Raw genomic sequence first — 25328 nt, 5'->3', positions numbered from 1 at the left:
GCACCGCAGGGCAGAGGACACTGTTTGGGCCTGTAAATTTTCCTGTTTATTATCATTCTCACTTGTAGCTTCCTCTTCATTTATCTCCAGCATCTCCTGGCCTCTCCTATCTCTTCCCTGGCCCTTCCCTATGAGGCCATGGTCCTTTTTCAAGTACACTATCTTGTGTCCCTATTTAAAAATTCGGGGGGGAGGGGTGTAATGCTCTCTCTGGCACTCTGGCACAGGGCACCAAAAAGTCTAGTTACGGCTCTGATCCCCTCTATGATGTGTGATCCTCACAAAAGATATAGACATTCATCCTTGGATCTGCTGTACAAACCAAAGCCACGTCAATGGATGTCTATTGGTGGCGCTTTTTTGTTATTGAAAACTATGATGATGACTGAAGTTAGTGATCATCACAAACTAAAGGAAACAATTTCTCTTTGTGAGGAAATATAATCTTCCAGCCAAATAACATGCAAACATTTTATAGGAAAAATTCTAAATTCTAATTTAACTAAAGAGAGAACATTAAAAATGATTGTATAGCTGAGTGAATACTCTTGGTTCTTGATTGTGTTTCTAACCATCTATATTAGTACATAGAAACTCGAATACACAGCATCATACATAGTAGAATCTTGGCCCGTGTGTTACACCAGTAACCACCATTCTATTGACTACTCTACAAAAGTACTGGAGCTTGGACTGTGAGGGAGGATTCTGAGTTGACGTCAGGGGAAAAGGCGTGGTTTTATGTGATCCTAGCTGGACTATAGCAATCAGACAGTGACTGGTATGCCTAGAGATTGGCAGTGTCTGTGTGTGATATGGTACAGCTAGTGCTGATGCTGTCTTCAATTAATTTTATTTTTTATCTCTCCTCTTTATGCCATATACTGTACTATATTAGACTCTACAGATTAGTCGATTTTTACAAAAGAAGCAATATGCAATATTCAGGGACACACACACCCCTCCCCCCCATATTTAGTCTTCAGGATGAGCATGAATTGTGCTTATTATTTTAGTTATGTAGATTGTTGATTTGTAATTAATTTTCCGAGTCATATATTGCATGAAGGAAGCCACAACCTGGGCTAGCAGCGTCCAGTGCTTCAGACCGTGTGATTCGGATTATAATGACGGTCCCTTTTAGGAAATACATTTCTCTGCTATGTCTTCCACACAGCATTCAGCGTTACCGGTAAAACTGACACAACAAGCTTTGCTGTAATTTGATATCCACTCCCTAGATAGTGTGTTTGGGGCAAACATTGATAAGTGGGGTGGCCTTAACAAAAGTTTTTTTTAGCCTGAAACGCGATACGTCATTTACCTAGACTAAATATCCGTCTACAATACTCCTTGTTTACTCTAAAACCTTCCTTTACACCCAAAATAATTCAACTAGCAAGATGCTAAACATTTTATTAATTGATCTGAGTGAATTAAATAATAATAATAATAATAATTATTATTATTATTATTATTATTATTATTATTATTATTATTATTATTATATTTTGTCTTATCCCAAAACTGTTTTTTAGTTTATATAATTTCATATATAAATTACATTACAAGTGTGTGTGTGTAAGTTTTTACAACAGTTTGAAAACAATACGGTATGGGAATTAAAAAAGTTTCTAGATAAACATATATTGATCGTTAAATAGTGACATAATGCAGAACAGATGAGTCACGATTTATGATATTGTGACTGCCTTAAACTGGTAGAATATATTTTATATTTAGCCATGAAGAGCGCTGGGATTTCACTAAAGCAGCGTTATTGGTGCTGTTTTGCATAGAAAGACACATCTTTTGTCTTACTGTCAGCAACAAAGACATGGAATCTTTGCTTAGAATCCTGCAGTTCAATCCGAATTATAAAGGACATAGCACATAACTATGAAAGGAATGTGTCTTTTTTATAGCGTTCTCTCTCTGGAATTCCTTTGTGGGAAGAAAAAAAAAAGAAAGTAAGAAAAGAAAAAAAAAATAATATATATATATATATATATATATATATATATATATATATATTACTATGTACAGCCTGACAACATAAAAATAATTTAAAGCATGGAACTAAATCTATACGATATGAAATGTCCTAATGGATTACAATCATGTGTAATTAACATGTAAAACTTAAAATAGCCCCACAATTGATAAGAAAATATATAAACAGTTGCAAATCAATTTTGTAAAACATAAACTAAAAATCCATGAGGTTTGTTTAATTAAGAATGCACAGTTTAACTCATAAATGTATGGATAACGCTGATGTGTTAGTAAATAAAGAAGCTTTTTAAGATGATAGAGGGTTATCTGGCTGAGCAGTACAAGAATACCCGCTCTATGAACAGACAAGACTCTCACATACACTAACAGAATAGAATGGGGCACGCTCACTCCTTATTGCTGCAGCCGCAGTAAAACCAAGCTGTTGTTTTAATAGGGCAATAAAAATGAATTATGGCTAAACGCCTTCTAGCTCTAAAGCTTCTGGATGGAATCCCCAGTCTGGAGCAATACGTAAGAGTTTTTTTTGTATTTGTGTGTGCGTTCCTGCAATTGATCTCCTTGATGACATTCTCATTCATAGAAAGCATTTGATTTATGGGTTTAGGAAGAATTGCAACCAGCACATCTAGATATTATTGCATAAGCAGCCTTCCAACGTGTAGTGTTGGCAAAAACAAACCTAGATATTTTCATAGATAGATAGATAGATAGATAGATAGATAGATAGATAGATAGATAGATAGATGACTAATATACTGATTTAAATGTTGTATATGTACATACACACATACACGTTCTCTCTGTCTCTCTCTCTCTCTCTCCCTCTCTCTCCCTCTTGACTGTGCATTGTTACAGGAACATTCGAGATTATATCAATGCAACAGTGGGGGAAGGGACGCTTCTAGACAATTATGCTAACTTGTAGGAGTGCGATTTTATGTGTTGCTTTTAGAATTCTGTATATATATAATCATGATTGTAAACTGTTTTGTGTCTCCTAGATTATATTCCTCCAGGACCTCATCACAGAAGTAACACAACGTTACTAAATATGAAGTTATTTCTTAATTACATTTTTAGACTTTTATACTTTACAAATCAACACTTTTCTATTTAGTCTATAAGCAAAAAGACTCGTGCTTTTCTTTTGTTTTTACATTCTTTTTTCTCTTCTTTTCCCTCTTAGCTACTATGTACTATAGTAACAAATCATCCGAATTATTTTAACATCCGTTTATAACACATTGTATCTGTATCTTTTTAAGCTTTGTAAAAACAAATATTAAAGATAAATAAAAATATATATTTCATATAGATGTATAATAAATATTTTGTTCTATACAAACATTCTAAAACTGTTATGATTTATTTTTTATGTATGTTTTTTATATGTATTGCGTCCTATGTACACATGAAAAATGCATGGAGATTACGGTAAGATTATTTTAAGAGGGGGATAAATGAAAAAACATGTGGATATAGTAATTTATTCTACAAAAATACTTATATGACAACGATGTAATACAAAAATAAAAAGAAAGTGAAGATACATTTACTTATAGTCACTTTCTTAGAGGCCTCACTTATTGCTTCCAATGGTCTGGTGAAACAGAAAAGCATTGTAATTAAGTACTGAAATGTCTCTTGGACGCAATTTAAAAAAAACGCATTTTTTAACACTAAAAAAGACAAACAAACGGATTTTAGTGTGCAGATGTTTCAGTAGTTGAGATGCTGTAAGTCAATGGTGGTAAATGTATCTGTGAAAAAATCAAAACTGTCTGCAGAGATATCTACAGGACTGTCTAGAGATCCTGGCAAGCTGGGGGACACCGTGTCTGAGAGCTGTAGGCAGGAATCTGACGAGAAGACATTGAAGTCTGATAGGGAAGCTACATCTAGGGCCTCTGGACTATCATTGTCCATGCCAGCTGTGGTGTCCTGGCTCAGGGTGGATGATAAGCAGTTCTGAACAGTGGGTGACTGGTGCTGAAAATGTCTCAGATTTTTCTCGTTGCTAGATAAAGGCGAAATTGGAAAACTCTGAGGTTCCCCATTGTGCGAGTTCTGAGCCTGGGACAGGGCATTTTGTTGAAATGTATAGCCGTCTCTTTCCAGTAAAGCCCCAGAGACATTGCTAAGAGCCTGCTCAAACAGAGACTTCTCCTTATCACCATCGCTCTTTTCAGAGTCTTCCAAACTTTTACATTTCCCTTCCCCATTCTGGTTCTCTTTGCATTGTGTCTGCCTCTTGTGCTTCATCCGCCTGTTCTGAAACCAAACTTTTACTTGTCTCTCGGTTAAATCCAGCAAAGCTGCGATCTCCACCCTCCTAGGTCTGCACAGATACTTGTTGAAATGAAATTCCTTCTCCAGCTCCAGAAGCTGTGTGTTGGTGTAAGCTGTCCTTAGTCTCCTGGATCCTCCATTACTGTTATCCTGAATTTCAATAATTTCTGCAAAAACCACAAAACACACACACAGTCATCGGTGGGCACTGCTGAATAATAGGATTTGGTTATAAATGCAATTATATCTCTATCCACTGCAACAAAATGGCCGACCTGTATGCTGCAAACTCCATTGTTTTGCACTTGTGTGGTATCTAGAAGTCTTATTTGTTTGTTTGTTTGCTTGCTTGTTTGTTTTTAAACCACAATATACATTTTTTTTTTAATCTCTGTATTTTAATCAAGGTCCGCATACTTATTATGATTTAGCTATCAATCCCCAGTCCCTTCTGATTTATGCGAACTTGGGAGACAAGCCCGGGTCTCAGAATCAGCCAAAGTTCTAAAAAGCCCCCCAAAGTGAGGATAAGACATCTAAATCCACAGGGCAACATCCCCCAGCCCTGGATGAGAGTGCAAGGGGCTGATCACTGACCTTTCTGGCTGAGGCAGGCTGTAGTAGCTGGGGTAGTGGAGGCTGGCGGTAAGGGGGGCTTCTTGGACGCCTTCTTCTCTTTCATCCAGGGGTACTCCGGAGGCAGGGAGCCCGCTGGCACAGGGCTGCCGTTGTTACCATTTGGGCTCTGTTTGGGTCGGCTGTGGCGAGGGTGGCTGCTTGGATTCAAGCTGGGGATGGTCTGTTCGAAAGGAGGAGGAATAAGTGTCGAGTGTGAAAGCGCAGAGCTCTTGATTGATGAACTTTGAAATGTATCACCGACAGGGGGAAAGGATGTCAGGCACTCAGCAAGCGACGGCTGACTATTGATAAAACCAATCTCTCGCTCAAATTCGTAATTCATGGCCCTCTCCTCAAAGCCTCTTAAAAAAAGTTCGCCCCTACCCTACGTTTAAAGGCCCTGTAACGACGACGAAAAAAAAAATCATAAAAATCCTCGCTTTAGTTTTTTTTTTCTAATTCACTGATTACAGCCGTATGGGGACTATGCTACTATTAAACTATTGAATTCATGGAGACAAGGTTGAAATTGGACCGAATTGGTTGTCACATGATTGCTCCTGCCCAATGACAATTTGGGGTTTAATCAAAAGAAGCCACTGTCTGTGTGATTGATCCAAAAAAAAAAAAAAGTCAAGAAGGAACGCCTCATTGTATGGCAGCAAGGTTTTTATTTACACATTTTATCTATATGGAGAGAGACCCTGCTATGCTATATATATATATTTCAAAATATCTTTTGCTTCTGCCTTGCTGGCTGCTGCTCGCAGCTCCACTCTCCTCAACACTCTCACTGCATTGTTTCAGCCTGTCAGGGAGGCGTTTTACACCCCACAAATCATTTAGGAACCAGAATCTGACGCCTTAAGTCATTAACAAAGTAATCCATTAATCTTCAAAGTTTTGACACCAAAGACCCCACTATTCCAGATACATAAGAATTTAAACCCAGGCACAATCTAGATTCATTTACTGTACTTTATATAGGAAATGTTGCTTTACTGTGTGAATTACACTGTTGTTAGAATTTGTTTTATGTATATATATATATATATATATATATATATATGTGTGTGTGTGTTTGTGTGTGTGTGTGTGTGTTACACCTACTGTACAGAGAACAATTGGGTAGGCAGAGCCCATTGTTACCAGCGCTGACACATATGGGAAGCGGTAGGATCATTCCTGCTCTATGAAGAACTGTAACAGCAGTGTAAAATGGCTGAACGTGACAATAGATCTACTGTCTATATAGAAGTAATATATGCCTGTTCAATGATTAGCAGGGACAAGGTGAGTGCTTTCTGATACTGCACTGTAATTTTCAGCTAACATCCTCTATGGAGAGCTACTCATACATATATTTATTCAATTATTATTGTTTATTATATAGTTTGAACATAAATATATTAATATTTAAAAAATATAATATTGTTTTATTGTGTGTGTGTAAATAAAATGCTATATATATATATATATACATACACACAAAAATATAATATTGTTTTATTGTGTGTGTGTAAATAAAATGCTATATATATATATATATATATATATATATATATATACACACAATATATTTCCTGACTTTAATAATATGTGTATGTATGTGTACATATATTACATATATATATATATATATATATATTAATACATGGATGTGGTACATGCAGATACTAAAATCAGGAAAGATATATTGTTAGTAACAGACACGGATATATAAATACATATGGCTTTTTATGTTAATTAAATGTATAAATGTATACATACATTATTTCCAAATGTTATATGTAGTATAGCATACTACATATATACTGCATATATACAAGGATTTTTTTTTTAATTTGTACACACACACACATATATATATATACACATATACATATATATATACAGAATATCAGATTGTACATACATGTGTGTATACATATACGTATATATTAGCGCGCATATATATATATATATATATATATATATATATATATATATATATATATATATACCGTTATCCAGAAATACAACAATACAAATAAGTGATAATGCCCCTCCTCTACTTCTTGAGAAATAAATAGTGTAGCTTTGTAACTCATTTAACGAATCTTTAAAAATGGTCTTGTGGTAAAGTAAATGACTGCGCACTGCTGTTATACTTGTGACCAGCTTGACACAAATATTGGCTGTACATACACAGAATAGATCTTTTGGATCTCTGGGATATTCTGCAAAAATGCTATTTTAAAACGAGTTTTCAGACAAACGCAGTAGTTAGATGGAAGGTTTTTAATTTTCTTGCTTTTATTCCAAACAAAGCTGGAAGGAAGTCTGTGTGTGATCAATCTTGCTTGCCAAATGGTTTGACAGCTTCTGGCCTTAAAGATCACATTTAAAGCTTCTTGTTTCTTCCAAGATCAAATGTTACTGGGAAAGAGGTTTGAGGGAGAAATGCAAGTAAAGAAGCGATTTTACCTTCTTCCTTCTTATGTGAGATGGGATATTTTTCATATCCAGGTAATGCACCTTTCCTTTGTGTTATGTCCCCGCAGAGTCTGCGGATGAAGAAGGAAATTTAAACAAAATATGCTATAGAATGAGAGTGTTTCTGATAGAGGGAAATGTGTAGATGCAATATGTGCAGATGCAATGGCTTTGTTGGTCTAATGTGTGTGGGTGTAAGTGATCTTAAAATCCATGCTCCCTTCCCCTATAGCTTCATAGAGCAGGGAACAAAGAATTTTTCTGTCTCCACAGCAAAACCATTCATTAAGTGCATAACAAAATAAAATATCCGAACGAAATTCACCCAACAGTTTGTACCCGGTATTGTAAGAGCAGAAAAGTAGAATTAGATTAGGAATGTTTTAATTGTCCAGCAATGTACAATGTGCCTTCGACATATGGTAACCAGGAGCAGCATTAAAATAATACATCATGCCCTTCAATCGTAAGCGCATGCCCTTGAGGATCATCTGTTAATGTACTAAGGAGATTTTTTTTTCAGTGATACATTGTAACTAAACTCAAACATTATTATGTATTTTTTTATTTTATTGAGTATATTGCATCAGACCTTTATTTATGATACCTATTGTATTTTTGGAACCCATTATTAGAACTATTTTAGTTTATTCTGAATTATTTACAGGGAACACTTATTACCTTTTTAGCCTGTACAATATAAATAAAGATGATTGATTTTTTTTTCATTGAATAATAGTGACTAATAAACGACAGCTATTATATACCCGCAATGCAGTACATGTATGTAGCGTCTCCCTTTAAATGAAAAAAATTGAGGTTATATAATCTTATCCAAGCTATAATAAAAACAATATCTGAAAACAATTGTTGTGCTTTGTGTGTCTACATCAATGTTAACGTTTTAAGTAAAACGGTGAGGGGTTATCAATCCTATATGGCAATATATATATATATATACACACATATATATATATATATATATATATATATATATATACACACACATATATATATATATATATACTGTAATGCAAACGCATACATACATACATACATGGCCACATTGTCCGATTATCTATTTTGTCTTTTGTGTGTTCTTTTATTTTCATCTAACAACAAAGCCACCCACGGAAATGTCCATTTTCTCATTGCTAGGGAAAAGTGTAGGAGTAATATGTGTGATTTCCTACAAAGAGCTCCCCAGAAGAGGCAACAAGAAGCCAGTCCTTGTGAACAGATGCCTCGGAGCTGATTCTGCAGATTGGAGCATAACACGTCGTAGGAAACCCATCAGCACTCAGCTATTACCTACCGGACCTCCATTATCAGCCATCTTATCAATCACTAGCAACTGCATTCAAAGAGATCTTGTCCAACACTCTCTCTCTCTCTCCCTGCTAGAAGACAGGCTGAATTTTATATTTTCTGTGCTTGACAGTGAATGTTACTCTGTTAAAAAATATTATTTTGTTCTATGTGGGGCGAGAAAGGGTTCCCAAATCGTAGTCACGTGATTTAACTATATATATATATATATGTATATATATATATATATATATATATTGTTCATGTCCCCAGCCATGACTGTATTGTTTAACAGAATTCTTTATTTTAAATATCACTCCCTGTGCCGTTATCCCATCAAACAAAAGGCCAATATCGCGACCTGAATTTTTAAGGGTATATATTGTTTATAAATATGAAAGATGGGATAAATAATATGTAAACAGTTCGATATTTTAGTTTGCAGAAGAAAAATACAATAAATTAACCGGAAGATATGCACCAGCATACACACATTAATGACTTACAGCTATAATTATGATCCAGGCTGACCCTGTTCAATCGCTTTTTAAAAAAAAAAAATTTGTCTAGCATTTTAAAAGAAGTGCAATGATAATTTAATTCGCTCCCTTGGAGGGGAGAAATGTAAGAACAAATTCAAATGAAATATTTGTTTTCTTATAAAATTTGCTCTTATACCCTGTTTGATAGAAGTGTAAAATAAAATACAAAAAAAAAGTCATCTGCTCCAAATAAAGTTCATGAAGGGCGAAATGAACTATGAAAAAATAAAAATTGCAATTAATATTGCTGACAAAAAAATATATAAAACGGGGGAATTGATTGAATTAAACTTGGAATTGATTTCCCCTAAGCGTATTTGTGTCCATTACAAATGTGTCAGTTTGGGTGCTTCTTGAAGCCTTCCCTGAGTACTATGCTGAGAAGATAAGTCTGTGTAAGAGGGGTGTGAATCACAAGGTCCATGATGGTGACTACTGTTCATTGGTCCAGGTCCGTTGTAGTCCATATTGGAGGAATGAGACAGATGAGATAGACCGAACATGGAAGGCCCTGAATTAGTCATGGATTCCACATAGTTGCCCCCTACATAAACGGGGCTTCCCTGTACATGAGGATTGCCATAACCACCGCTGCCTTGGAGTGGATGTGTGTCATATTCTGGGGTGACAGCAGCAGTCCCTGTGTATCTCTTCTGATGAGGGGGGCAGCTGTTATGGGGGCTGGGATATGGAGCAGGCACACCATAGGCGTTTGGATGTGGTTTGTTGAACGGTGGGGGCGACTGAGGCTCATAGGGGACACTGTTTACCAGAGAATGCATAGAGTTTAGATACCCTCCAACAGCAGGCGGCGGCACAGGGCTCCTGCAAGGTGAGGGGCCACCCGATGACGTCATCATGGCTTTCCCTTTCTGATCTTTTTTATATTTCATGCGTCGATTTTGGAACCAGATCTTGATCTGCCTCTCTGTGAGGTTGAGCAAGTTCGCCATTTCCACCCTTCTGGGCCTGCACAGGTATCTGTTAAAGTGGAACTCCTTTTCCAGTTCAACCAGCTGGGCGCTTGTGTAAGCCGTGCGGGCCCGTTTGGAAGAGGATTGCCCTGGGGGGCTCTTGTCTCCAGCACAGCTCTCACCTGCAGGGACCATGCAATAAAAACATAAAACACACATCAATAACACTCACAACAATTTGCACAATTAAGAACTGCAGAGCAGTAAGTACTAAAGGGGAGATTTAATGAACCTTGGAGAGAGAGAAAATTGTGAGAGTTAAAGCACCAACCAATCAGCTCCTCACTATCTCTTTACAGGCTGTGTTTTAAAAAATTACAATTAGGAGCCGGTTGATTGGTGCTTTATCTCACAATTTTATCTCTCTCCAAGCTTTATTAAATCTCTCCCTTTTGATGGAATTTAAAGATTCCTAGTTATCAATTATTTCTCTCTTCCAAAATTAACTGAGGCAGCAAATGTGATATAAAATGCCTTCCTGAGATTATACCTAGTACAGACACCAAACCAAACTGCCATAATATCTTATGTTATTAACATTATTTTAATTAGGTGTATTGTTATTATTCTTAACAATAATAATACCGGGTAGCAATTATCCTAGGTCACCTTAGATATGTTTAGAAATAATAAAAGGTGGTCAAGTTATGGAAAAAAAGCAATGAAACACATAATATTCAACATAGATTGTTCATCTCTTGGTAGTGATTAGTTTGCATTAGGCTGCCCTATGGTTCCCTATGTAAAACGACCACATGTTATTTGCTGTGGTTGAATAAGATGGCTCATCTCCCCGTCCTCATCCACACTAATGTAGCAGGAAAAGCCAGATGGTGGTGGTGACTCTGCTGGCCTGCCAAGTGTGACATTGTGGTCACACTGACACAACATGGTGCAGGATGTTTTGTGAAACGCAGATACATTATACAGATAACCTTAAAAAGGTAAAATTGCTCAAAATCCCTGATTTTGTTAAGAATCATTGTCATGCACTGATAACAATAGTCGTTACCCAGCCTAAAGACAACAATGAGCATTATGGGGGGGAAAGATTATGTGTATATCTATAGTGTTACATCGCGCCCACCCACTATGCTGCCCATCATCACAATAAAACACTCAATAAGTAACTTGCATTGCAATTTTGTGGAAGGTCTCAATTAAGAAATTGTGAATTAATGCAGAATATAACATTGTACCGAAGAAGCACTGCCGCGCATGCGCAGAGCGAAAGCTAAGAGGGAGGGAGAAGGGGACAGAGAGGGAAGAAGGATAGGGAGGGAGGGAGGGAGGGAGGGGGGAAGAGAGAGAGAGAGAGAGACTATACTCTGCAGTGTAAATAGGAGTGTAGTATTGTTAATATATTTACCCACGTTATGCTGATAATAAAGTCTATAATCTGAAGGTGATCTGTACTATATACAGCATGGATTACTTGCAACCAAGTACATGTCACACTCGATTTTCTAATCTCTAATCATAAAATGAACTATTCTGTCAGGCCATCATATTAGATGAGCTTGCATTATATTCCTGATTTGCTGTGCCTCTATATTAGATGGAATCTAATTATCTCGAATAATTGTATAAAAAATTAATTGTCATTATCACAGCTGGTACATGTCTGACAGAGTGTTGTCTGTATTTCAACTCAGCCCACCTCACTCTTATATTTTAGTCACAATGCTTAGACATGAAACACTTTACCTAAACGTCATAATGCACTTATATTTTATAATAGAAATGATCAGAGTGGTTTGTAAACATTAGATATATTCAGACTTCTACTTCTGCAAGTAACATGTGACCTGCACTTGAAAGAAGAATTGCAATGATTATGACAGGAACTGTTTTATCAGGTATGGGGCCAGTTGCTGCTCGAATGAGGCAGCCAATTTATTATAAATTATTATTATTATTATTATTATTATTAATAATAATAATAATGTATTTCAGTCAGTGCACACTAATAAACACATGGAATTAAGTTATTATTCTACTTACTAGCAGCCATTAATTCATCATTACGTGACATAATTTTTCTACATAGATTAATATCCAATGTTTATGACATCTAACTATATATTCCTATAGTTTCTACATTCTACATGTTTCATGCCCTGGTTCTGGGCTTCTGAACCAGTTGCACCAAAAAATAAAGGATAACAAATAAAAATCTAACTAAAGCTGTGATATTTTAGTCATTACATTTGCCTTGAAACCCAATAATCCCTCTAATTGGTTGGCAAGTGAATATTTTGTCTCACCAATTTCCTTTAGTTGAGCATTGTTAAGCGCTTGTTGGAAGGGTTAAGACACCGTATTTTGCATAGTACAAGGAATGGGACTGTCTTCCTGAACTTAACCCCATCCACGCCACAACCAGCAAGGGAACCAGCTTGCATGGAGTCAGTGCATCAGGTGTGTGACGAGCTGGCAGAGAGGGGACATTACCTGAGCTGGAGCTCCCTGTTGCTTTCTGCTTTATGTTCTGCCGAGATTCCTTCATCCATGGGAATATCTGTTTTGACATGGTGGGTGAGGTGATGTTGGTGGCCTTGGTAGTAGAGGCTGTGGTTGCATTAGTGGCATTTTGAGGCGGAGACACAGAGGGTGGTGTGGGCTGCTGCTGGTCTGAGATGACCGGGACTGGGTTGGACTGACTGCTAATGGCTCTCATACAACTTTCGTTGATGTCATTGGCCTTGTGGTGTGGCCCTGTGCCGCCAGGGGACTGCAGCGAGCAGGCTGGCCGGTGATAGTCACTCTCCAGCAGGGATGAGGCAGGGGTGTATTGCTGCTGACTTGCATTATAAGTGAAACCATTTGCTCCCTGGTAGGGGTATCCGCCATAGATCGCAGAGCTGTCGTAGTAGGTCGCTTTTTGCATTTCGTTGTTTCCCAATATTTATTTCACAAACTGACAGGGTCCTGACACCCGTGAAGAGTAACATTGGCACCCCTCTGTCACGTGGCGCTGCTCGTCCAATGGCCGCCCTGCTCAGACCTGTGGTGGGGAAGAAGCAGGCTACAGTGAAGAAATGGGAGAGATCCATCTTACTTACAATAGCTAAGTGACATGAAAGCCATAAAGGAAAAAGTCTTCAGCAATATTGAGAAGTGTGTATTAAGATGATAGGGCTTCTCACTAACGTCCAACGCATTTGCATTGGGCCAAAAATTACAGTTAAATGCACTTTGAATAAGTACATCATAGCCTGGTCTGTTCACACACACCTCTCACCCCCTCCCACCGCCCCATCACCACACACATAGCAAGTACATATGTCATGGCACTGCACGTACCTGCATGTGTGTACATAATCAGGGATAGATAGATAGATAGATAGATAGATAGATAGATAGATAGATAGATAGATAGATAGATAGATAGATAGATAGATAGATAGATAATGATATAAATAAAACCCCACTAAATTATACTAGTGAGATTGGAGTGTTTGTGGAGAGAGAGAGAGAGAGAGGAGAGAGAGAGAGAGAGAGAGAGAGAGAGAGAGAGAGAGACTATACCCGGCAGTGTAAATAGGAATGTAGTTTTGTTAAAATAGAGACCACATGTATGAAGCTTACGAGGAGTAACACCTATGTATGCCTTTGCTGGCTACAGTATATACAAGTGTTTACCAATACAAATAATCACAGAGTCATCATATAGAAATAGAAATAAATATATATATATATATATATATATATATATATATAGCACATTAAACAAAATATAGGTAAGTGTTAACAAATACACGGAAATAAAATCTGAAATACATACACATGCCAGTACATTATACACATATATACAATATACTGCCGTGGGTTACCTTTGTTTGTGCTAATAGATATAAACAACGTTTAGGTGGATGGTCCACTAACTTTTGTAAGAAACACAGTGTTTACACACAATAGTCTCCATACATATATCTAGCTTGAATAACTTGTGTAACATATCTGATAAAGCTCATGTAAAAATGATAACCTCAGCTCTTGGGCCGCTTTGTAAACCACAAGGTATTGTAGACAAGGTATTGTACACAAGGCATTGCTTTAGCACAGAACTGTTTCAGTAAACATTAATTTATCAAATAGCAGAAATCACACACCAAATACAGGCCTACAGACCAGAATCCCAAGCATAATAAAGATATCGGTTTACTGTATTAAAATACATGATGCATAATATAATGTTATAGTCCAATATAACGAAGAAGAAGAAGAAGAAGAAGAAGAAGAAGAAGAAGAAGAAGAAGAAGAAGAAGGAGAAGAAGAAGAAGAAGAAGAAACACCAAAATTATTTGTGTATTTTTAAGACTGTTACAGTATTCCAATTTGTCACTTTCACTTTTGCTATTTGCTACAGTCTTGATTAAAGGATGCTTCTGTACTTCTGAATAACTTCTAAATGTATCGTTTTGCAGCAGACAGGGAATACTGAGATTTCTGTGGCACACATATGATAAGTACTAAGTCAACACATATACTCTACCCATCCTATGATCTTAGTATCCTAGCATACGCACATGGATAGTACATTAAGTATAAAATAATGATATAACTAAACATGAGCTTTATATATATATATATATATATATATATATATATATATATATATATCAGATGCCTTGTAATGTTATTAGTCATCATAGAGTGAACACAATTCTACCTGTTAAAACATGATGGATTTGAAAAAACACCAGGAACCAGAAAGACCAGCAGCGTCCATCTCCATGACCACGGCATGAACTTTCTGTGCAGCCCCTAACGATAATAGGTTCTGTCTGTGCAACTGCTCTGTAATTTGATGTATGGGGGTCATTTGGCTAGCGAGAGACTAGATGATGGAAACACAAGCCATAAAATACTTCTAGGTTCCTCTCTATCTTTTGTTAAATCTTCATGTTTACCTATCTGCAAATAACTATTTAAAGTTTGCCACAACACAAAAGCAAAGCATTTAAAAAGCCCTAGAAAGTAAATAGCAAGATTATATAGAAGTAAAAAGCTACATTTCAGGCACAGTAAAATAATGATTAGGAATAAAAGTAGATTGTAGGCTAAAATGAAGCATTATACAGTCTTCATTTAAATTTTGATCAACAAGTTCATATTATATTAATAATCGTCATTAAAATTAATGCATTTCTGTAGATATTATTCCCATAACTTAGTTTAATTGATCTAATGAGAGTCTGTAATAAACCCTAATTCAATTATTAGATATGTAGCTATATTCGTATTAAGGGACACTTGATAGGCCCTAAATGAGTCCTAAAACTACTTAAAACTTTTAGGAATGTTAAAGTTTTTCCATCATTCATTAAAGTAATGGCAGTGATGTTATAGATAGTTTCAATAATTTAAACAAAACGATGCAGCCATGGATTGGTTATCAATTACCGCTGCTGAACAGCGCTACACGTCTATCAGAGACTCTCAAGGCCAGTGAAATATTTAATAGAAAATATAATAACTGGTCTATGAAGACAATGAACTGGAAAGCAATATGTCAACGCGCTTTTATTAACCCCTAACATACTGACAAAGGGTGGGCATGCAGACTGCTGCTGATGTTTGGTTCTTAAAGTGGCATATCAACAATATTTTATTGTTTAGAAATGCAACATATATTAAGCCACCAAAATAAATCTACCTATCTGCTTGATATAGTATGCAAATATGACAACACTGAACAAGTAGAAGCCATAAAAAAAAAATCTGAATTACAGGCTAGATTTGTTGATATTACATTTGTTTTTATTTCTTATTAATCATTTACAAATTATCAGTTTAAAAAAATTATTTACTATATCACTTTGATAATTCTAGCATACTGATATTTTGGCATAGCATTGTTGTATTAGGATTGACGTTATTCATCCTGCCCCTGGAAAATAAAACTGTTTGGCGGTAACAATAATAATATAAAAGCAAAAAAAAAAAAAAAGAGAGTGAAAAAAGTAATCTCTCAGATTCAATGGACAGATATGGAAAGAAACTGTGTGGAGACGAGAAAACAGCCTGTATTCGCAAACTATACGTATCAGTCATTTCTTGAAAGGAAGCTTGAGCCTGTGAACTCTTCTTGAACCGAGATTTAAGACTATGGTCATAAATCACTGGGACATAAACTCCACCATTCAGAAGTGATAGAGGATTTCTGGCCGCCTTACCTTGGATTCTGACGACTGACGCGGAACTCAGCAGACTGTCCTCCAGTTCGGCTTCAGAACCAGCAGATCTGGGTCCCCCCCACCCCTGCTAATTCCCAGGCATAATGAAGGGGCAAGGACAGCACCAGCACCCCTCCTGCTCTATCACCTACCAGCACCAGGCACAACACGACCCCAGGATGAGAACAGCACTCAGGAAATCTGAACAAGAAATGTCTGCCAAAAAACTGGACAACCCCTAAGGTTACATATGGGCGACCCCGGTCACAAAGATAAGGGATATCAACTCTCAGGGCTTTCCAAATGTAGTTCCACAGACACACAAAAAAATGGTATGTTTCTTACAAATATTGCCTGCTGAATGATGCTAGATTCCAAGCAGAATATTCATCTGGGAACAGGGATGTGTGGGGGTAGAAAAAAAATGAGAAAGACATTTAAAGTCTAGGGAGATGGGGTAGACATGGAAAGAAAAATAAAATAACATGAAAAAATGTAGGGAGGAGGATCTAGGACCCTGTGAAAGTAGGCGTCGCTGGAGCTCTGGAAAATGATGCTAATGAATGAATGACAGCCTGCGACTTAAGGTCTGTTTAAAATCGGTTTTTACTGCTCTTTCATTTAATTCGCTAATTTCATCGAATCATTTTTTTTTGTATCTTAAAACGAATTTTGGTTTCGTGTTATCACCCGTCAGTGAGGAATAGGTGTGTAATGGTACAATGAATTATTAATGTATGTATTGTGTCTGCACAATTACAGTATGCAGCCTTGTGTGGGGGAGCTATTATATACAGTCTGGCTGGATGACACTGAAATATCAAATAGGAATAAAAGTCATGTATTTATTACACAGGAAGGGTTATGTGATAAAAGCATAAATAAGAATAGGGGATTCCTTTTAGCGTACTGAGAACAGATCGCATCTACAGTGGCTACACTGTTATACGCTTTACAAGCGTAATTTCCCCAAACACAAGTATTATTTTCCTAACAGAGATTAGCAGGCATTAGCTCTATTATAAGCGCAAGACTGAAAGCCTTTAGCCAAAATCCACGTGTTATAAAATATAAGATGATTGTTTCACAGCAACAAGATTATTGTGAGGTTGAATAACACAGACAAATACAGAGGATAAGCCAGAAATATAAAGGGCTATAAGACCGGGTGGCCTGTTCTGAATACCAATGTTTTTTTGTCATTTATGGCCAGGCAAGATTTATGGCACCATGCACCATGGCTGTAAACGGGGCATTAAAACATAGAAACACTTGCTCCTTACGGCATATTGCAATGACACCACATGAAAGGAGGGAGTCAGGCAGCGTAGGAGGAAAAGGGAGGCAGAAATTCACTACTATGCATTTTCATTTAAGCCAATACTCAGTGTTGTATTTGATGAAAGCCCACTTTGGTCAATCATTCACCCCACTACTTTTTAAATTGCTGATCCCAGATTCTTTCATTTCAGTGCTGCTAGGATAACACTAGCGCCTTCCTTCCAAGTCATAGCTGGGCTCTCTGCACTGTAATGTCTTCCAGATTGGGCAGCACACACACTACTCATAATATTCTTAAATACATAAGATTGATGAACATGAATACTTCCACTGATTATGTATTGGAAAGGTATATATGTCCATAGCAGGAAGATACCTATCTTATCTGCAGCGCCCTTATCAGGTACAGTGTTTCTGTGTCGTTTATCGGTTTATTTTAAGGTACTTATGCTATGTTTTATACACTGTATATTAATGTTGTATAAAGTGATGCTTGATTATACCCTGACTTGAACGTTCTGGAGAGATTGATGGGATCTGTCTGACTGTCGCATATGTTAGCACCGAATTCTGTAGTGCTATATATTTTTTTTAATTGAACAGATGCTTGTAAAATTTATGTGCCCAATAAAATCTTTACTATTATACGCTCCAGGCTCGACTGTATTTATTAAATGGCAAAATGATTATAACGATATAATATGATAAACAAAGCTGTAATATGCATATTCACATATCTAGCAACTGATAGGGATGATAGGGATTCCAGGTAAATAATCATTTCTCATGCAATATATATATATATATATATATATATATATATATATATTCTATAGATATATAAACCATACAGATATTGATTTGGTGTGAAATGTGAAAACAACACTAATTATATTTTCTGTACACAGAGAGGTAGTATTTTAAAAAATCAGGTCCTTAATTTAACTGGAACTATTTATTTATACTATCCTGAACAATATAATATCATATCCTATTTTACATAGTCCATAGCCTGTTGTGTTATCAGAATCTTAACATAATTCTAACATCAAAAGTAGTATTTTGATTATATATATATATATATATATATATATATATATATAACAGCAGCCACCTTATGTTAGACATAATTGTAAACCATTTCTGTTATCAAGCTCCTCTGCCCCAATTGACCAGCTACATAAATCAAATCTCAGCACTGTGACCTTTTCTCAAGCGCCACTCATTAGTGCGTGTACTTAATATCCCCACTCTCCCTGTGTATTTGTATGTTGCATTGTACAAATTGTAACATGCCAATACTCATATCTACAGGATATGAAATATAACTACACCAGCGTAGAACTGAGAGTGTTAGGCGGCCTGTTAAATTTCAAAATGCAAGGTGAAGTATCTAGATATGGTATCACAATCTTTGGACACTAGTCATATTTTTTTCTGTGTAGAACAATAATTTCTCAATATAAAGCAGATATTTTATTTCTACATATAAATATATATTACAGTCCTAATATATCCATAGGCATAAGCATTTAAATCATGAAAGCAAAATAAAAATAAATACAAAATAAAATGAATACTACTACTGCTACTACTACTACTAATAATAAAAAAACACCACTTGGGTACATTTATGATTTAGTGGTAAAAAAAACATGCAATTTGCAGAGTATACAGTTTTTATTTAATGTTTCTGTCTGATGTATGCCCGCTCATTTCTAGAAAGAACAACGGACGAAAAAATAGAATAAAAACAAGTATACACTCAAAAATCCTAAACACACCTAACGCACAAATATTGTAATAATGTATGATCGGATATAAAATACACGGAATATTATTATTATAGTGGTACAGATATCAGAAGGTGTAGGGAAAGACACATCTGATGCAGAATGTGGAGATGAATATACACGCACACCCTACAGCCTTTCTACTGACCTTTGCCTTGGACAGCAATAACTCACACCATTAATGAACAATCAACGGATATACCTTAAAATAAAATCCATCCTTTCTAACGAAGCATTGAGTCCTATGAGCTTTCCAGTAAGGTATCCTTGATGGTGGGATGAGGGCTGCTAGGATAAGAGAGAGAAATAGAACCTCTTGCTGGGGATGGTTAGGAAAGCACTTGCTCTCAGTAGATATTGGAAAGGCGTAATCACAGGAGCAGCCTGTCTCAGACTCCGCTCCAAAAGCCACAATAATACGCACCATTATCTGCTCACGTGCTCATGCGTCAACTTAAATCCTTTTATTTCAAGTAGGGAATGGCGGAGGAACCACATTTACCAGGCTCCAAATCCCCCAATTTCCAATAGTACAGAAACCCAACTAGTCACAGACCAAGTCCCCCCAACCATTATAACAGCCTGCTCAGAACATTTTGCACCATATAATAGCGAGCTGCTAAATTTTTCTTCCCCATGTTAGCACAATAGGTCCTAAAGGCAACATATAAAGAGAACACTTACATCAGTAGACCAGTCCATGTAGTAGAAGCCTTGTTGACTGATTACTAAGTTCAGCACATATTAGCCATTACAGAGCCATTGAGGAAAGCTTGCTTACTCCCACACATGACACATGTCCCACAGTAGAAACTAAAAGGCCTTTAATTACCTGACAAACGCAAAACCCGTCTCTCGTTCTAGCAGTCTGTTAGATCACACTACTAGCCTGTGTGTACTTCAACGCAGCCATATGGGTCTGAGATTTCTTGGGTCTAACCGTGATGGGGATCTGAAATGTCTTGGGTCTGTAGAGACACTCTCCTGTACCATATTAGCCTACGCATTTCCTATACCAACAGTTGAGCAAGCCACAAAATTATAGGGTTCTCCCTTTGATGAACCCCTGATATATGACTCACATGGTTTTTCAAGTTGGCGTACTTAACTATCATGCCTACTAATTGCTACAACCTCCTCAGTAACTTATAAAGCGAGCAAGGACTGTGTGTGTGTGTGTGTGTATACACACATATATATGCACACACATTTTAGCCATGTACAATTAGTTTACAGTGTCTCATATGTGCACCATTCCTTTATAGGTAAAACAGTCACATTACACAAGAAGGCAGCAGAAAGATCACCAGACAAAATTATTTTGGTAGCGAGAGAATATTCGTGATCCTTGTATGAGAACATCTCCAACATTCACGTTGAGCTCATGAAAGCGAATACAACCGATTTTCTGGCTCAATCATGTCATTTGAGGGCCAGTTAATGAATATCTTGGATAGAATAGCCAACAGAACAAAAAAAAAAGCCTGAAAGCAAGAGAGGGGACAGAAATTAATGGATAATTGGTCAGTTGTTGAGAGCCCTATCCAAAAGAAAGATGAGTGGTTTCCCTGGACTTGTGCATATGAGAAACACTTTAGAACTGGATGTAACATGAAAGGGAAGACAATCTTCCTTAACATCTTGGAGATGACTGTAGTGCCTGTGAAATATATACCAGCTCACATATCTCTGTCTTACAGAAATCGAACATGGATCCAGGTTTACTGGAATCAGGCTGGTGATAATCGATGCGCCTGGGATCCTGGCCGGACCTGCACAGTATTAGATGCATTCTGCTTACTTTTGGAAATTTCTGTTTTTGTGGCTTCAGTTTACTGCAGCGAGTACACAACTAACCCTCAGGATTTAGGACGCACTGACCTGGGATTTCAGTGCAGCTTTTACTGGGGGCGATGTAAACATTAAACCGAATTTTATAAGTCACTTGTCTTTAAAGTATGTGAAGGTTAGTACCTGAGCACAAGATCCAACGCTAAAAGTTTCTCCCATCCAAAGTTTCTATATAAAATGAATTATTTCATTATTTGCTTATTGCAGACACTAGACTTGCAAATCTCTGCGACCCAACCGAACACGAGGTTGACCACGCCACACCACACAATGGGCTCTTTATCTCTCATAGGATAATGGGAGAGGTCCATGGCAATTATTGCATGAATGTGTTAGAAGAACTAGCTTATTATATGCAGAATTGTATAATCCTTACACTTTCTAGGAAATGGGCTAAGATACAACAACACTAGCAGTCTATATACATATATATTAGTCACTTATACACGTTTAAAATCACCACACACACACACCCTATGTATTAATATAAAATATTAGGGCAGCGGGCAGTTACTGTTATTCTAGGTAGAAATGCTGGAAGTGATATATATTATGTTCCTTACATTTATAGTTTACGATTAGTGGCAGGTGTGAACAAAGACAATCAATAAACTTGTCAACGAAACTACTTGAGAGTGTGATACTGCTGCTGCGTGTGAAGGGCTATTTTATTACTGGTTTAAATGTCATTAAGCAAAGAAAACAGCCCATTTGGGTAACGAGTTAGCAAGGGAAACTGCAGATGCAAAACTGTATTTAGTACAAGATGACATCAGACAATCACTGCTTAAAATAATCAAATGTGCATTAAAGGGGTTTAACTTTTCTGTAAGAGAACATTTCTCAAACAAACTAACAGCATGCAAATACACTGTCCCTCAGAAAATACACACATCTGCACTGGCCAACTTTATGACTCTTTCTAGTCAATGTAAGAATGGCAAATAAATCATTTAGTTGGACGCTTTGTCCTGCTGAAATGCTGGGAATCCTTCACATGACCAAGGTCTTCTTAAATATCACTATTTCTTCAGTGACCTGCAAGGATTCCCTGCTTGTGTAGCATAGAATGAATAGAGGACAGGCTATCGTTGCTAAATACTTGTTACAAACAGACTTTTCGTACTCAAGTTGTTAGCGAGTTTTATAACTCTATTTTTAAAAAAATATATATTTTCATGGGATGTCAATTCATAGCATGCAGATATACAGGTCTATATAAATACGCTTGTATGTATTTAGTTCTGCCTTACATAACATGTAGCATGACCTGTTAATAATAATCATGGTAAAAAACGTATATTTTCAAGATACCATTAAGATACACACATCTATAGTACTAGCAAGTCCCTAATGTTCTGTCTGTATCTAAATTTGAATAAAGTATAACAAAATCATTCATCTCTCTAACCCTACAAGACCATCATTGCTTTCTACATGTTGAAGAAATGAATCCACACAACGTTTTGCTGAAAGTCAGTGGCTTCCAATCTGGGAGAAAGAGTTTTAGCCAACATGTTAAATTATTCCCTGTCCCCGTGACTCTTGTTCTCTCTCTCTCTCTCTCTCTCTCTCTCTCTCTCTTTCTTTCTCTCACCATCTCCCTATTCCCAACTTTGCCCCATCTTTCTCCCCCCTCTCTCTCACACACACACCATCTCTCTATTCCCAGCTTTGCTCCTTCCTTCTCCCCTCTCTCTCTCTCTCTCTCTTTCTCTCTCTTCCCAGTTGCTCTCTCTCTCTCTCTCTTTCTCTCTTCCCAGTTTTCGACTCTCTCTCTCTCTCTCTCTCTCTCTCTCTCTTACTCTCTCTCCATATATAAGTAAATTCCCAGTTGTGGACTCTCTCTCTCTCTCTCTCTCTCTCTCTCTCCTCTCTCTCTCCTCTCTCTCTCTCTCTCTCTCTTTATATATATATATATATATATATATATATATATATATATATATATATATGTAAGTATATTCCCAGTTGTGGACTGACTCTCTCTCTCTCTCTTTCTCTCTCTTCCCAGTTGTGCTCTCTCTCTCTCTCTCTCTCTCTCTCTCTCTCTCTCTCTCTCTCTCTCTCTCTCTCTCTCCATATGTAAGTATATTCCCAGTTGTGGACTGACTCTCTCTCTCTCTCTCTCTCTCTCTCTCTCTCTCACTTACTCTCTCTCTCCATATGTAAGTATATTCCCAGTTGTGGACTCTCTCTCTCTCTCTCTCTCTCTCTCTCTCTCTATATATATATTTATATATATGTAATTATATTCCCAGTTGTGGACTGACTCTCTCTCTCTCTCTCTCTCTCTCTCTCTCTCTCTCTCTCTCTCTCTCTCTCTTTCTCTCTCTTACCAGTTGTGCTCTCTCTCTCTCTCTCTCTCTCCCTCTCTCTCTCTCCATATATATATTTATATATGTAAGTATATTCTCATTTGTGGGCCGACTCTCTCTCTCCTCTCTCTCTCTCTCTCCATATGTAAGTATATTCCCAGTTGTGCTCTCTCTCTCTCTCCCTATATATATATATATATATATATACATATATATATATATATATATATATATATATGTAAGTATATTCCCAGTTGTGGACTGACTCTCTCTCTCTCTCTCTCTCACTTACTCTCTCTCTCCATATGTAAGTATATTCCCAGTTGTGGACTCTCTCTCTCTTTCTCTCTCTCTCTCTCTCTATATATATAATTATATTCCCAGTTGTGGACTGACTCTCTCTCTCTCTCTCTCTCTCTCTCTCTCTCTCTCTCTCTCTCTCTCTCTATCTATATATATATATATATATATGTAAATATATTCTCAGTTGTGGACTGACTCTCTCTCTCTCTCTCTCTCTCTCTCTCTCTCTCTCTCTCTCCATATGTAAGTATATTCCCAGTTGTGCTCTCTCTCTCTCTCCCTCTCTATATATATATGTAAGTATATTCCCAGTTGTGGACTGACTCTCTCTCTCTCTCTCTCTCTCTCTCTCTCTCTCTCTCTCTCTCTCTCACTTACTCTCTCTCTCCACATGTAAGTATATTCCCAGTTGTGGACTCTCTCTCTCTCTTTCTCTCTCTCTCTCTATATATATATATGTAATTATATTCCCAGTTGTGGACTGACTCTCTCTCTCTCTCTCTCTCTCTCTCTCTCTCTCTATATATATATGTAAGTATATTCTCAGTTGTGGACTGACTCTCTCTCTCTCTCTCTCTCTCCATATGTAAGTGTATTCCCAGTTGTGCTCTCTCTCTCTCTCTCCCTCTATATATATATATATGTAAGTATTTTCCCAGTTGTGGACTGACTCTCTCTCTCGCCATATGTAAGTATAATCCCAGTTGTGGACTCTCTCTCTCTCTCTCTCTCTCTCTCTCTCTCTCTCTCATACAATTCAGCAGTACAAGAGACAGTGCAAAGTAAGTAAGCCAGACAGAAGAAACAAGTGAAGAGAATCTGCCACTGAGAGCAAAATAATACAAAGGCAAAACAATACATGTTCAGATTGAATACTATACAATATTATCAATATGCATATAAAACACTTTTCCCGTGTGTTTTAAACATTTCTACTTTACTTTTGTGGCATTAAAGGAAAAAAAGTTAAAACATATGTATCTTATAAGAACATGCACTACAGAGACAATATCATCTTGTATACATTGTGACCCGAAAAGTATGAAAAGAGGCAAGTAATAATATAACAGTTATCGGATTTATATTAATTCATTAGAAATCATCGTTTTTTAATAAAAATAAACCTCTAATACATTTGCGCCTTGACATTAGAACATGGTTGGACGTTTATTACATTATACTATATGCTCTTTATACGCAGCATAAAATAAAGATAAATAAGAAATCCTACCACCAAGTGTCAATCAAGTACTGGGGGAAACAATCTTTTCTAAAGATTAGAAATTCAGATTACCTAAACGTAATGACTGTCTTGAATGTGTCGTGATAACTGCTTTTACCATTGCTAACTGGACACTGGCCTTACACTTGGGAA

At 36.8% G+C, this 25328-nt stretch overlaps 2 protein-coding genes across 8 annotated transcripts; both read right to left on the bottom strand.

Moving 5' to 3' along the window:
- Positions 1 to 3504: 3504 nt before the first annotated feature.
- Positions 3505 to 8975, bottom strand: LOC148430732 (homeobox protein Hox-A2-like). Of its 2 annotated transcripts, XM_088466518.1 has the most exons (3): positions 7393 to 8975; positions 4906 to 5107; positions 3505 to 4475 (listed from the first exon to the last, which is right to left on the bottom strand). In XM_088466518.1, exons 1-3 carry the CDS (start codon positions 7426 to 7428, stop codon positions 3739 to 3741), a joined length of 975 nt encoding a protein of 324 aa, XP_088322644.1. In that variant the 5' UTR covers positions 7429 to 8975; the 3' UTR covers positions 3505 to 3738. The 2 variants fall into 2 exon arrangements, with proteins under 2 accessions (XP_088322644.1, XP_088322643.1); XM_088466517.1 differs by lacking the exon at positions 7393 to 8975 and having other exon boundaries at positions 4906 to 6299.
- A 98-nt stretch (positions 8976 to 9073) lies between these two features.
- HOXA3 (homeobox A3) lies at positions 9074 to 20333 on the bottom strand. Of its 6 annotated transcripts, none has more exons than XM_088466514.1 (3): positions 20314 to 20333; positions 12680 to 13232; positions 9074 to 10347 (listed from the first exon to the last, which is right to left on the bottom strand). In XM_088466514.1, the coding sequence occupies exons 2-3, from the start codon at positions 13113 to 13115 to the stop codon at positions 9578 to 9580; spliced, it is 1206 nt and encodes a 401-aa protein (XP_088322640.1). In that variant the 5' UTR covers positions 13116 to 13232; positions 20314 to 20333; the 3' UTR covers positions 9074 to 9577. The 6 variants fall into 6 exon arrangements, with proteins under 6 accessions (XP_088322640.1, XP_088322641.1, XP_088322638.1 ...); XM_088466515.1 differs by lacking the exon at positions 20314 to 20333 and adding an exon at positions 20166 to 20184; XM_088466512.1 differs by lacking the exon at positions 20314 to 20333 and adding an exon at positions 19630 to 19822.
- Positions 20334 to 25328: the final 4995 nt, after the last annotated feature.

Source organism: Taudactylus pleione, unplaced genomic scaffold (genome assembly GCF_031769625.1).
Source record: "Taudactylus pleione unplaced genomic scaffold, aTauple2 ptg003381l, whole genome shotgun sequence".
Classification (NCBI taxonomy): Eukaryota; Metazoa; Chordata; class Amphibia; order Anura; family Myobatrachidae; genus Taudactylus; species Taudactylus pleione.
The sequence above is the reverse complement of the archived record's forward strand: the minus strand, read 5'-3'. Positions and strand labels throughout refer to the sequence as shown.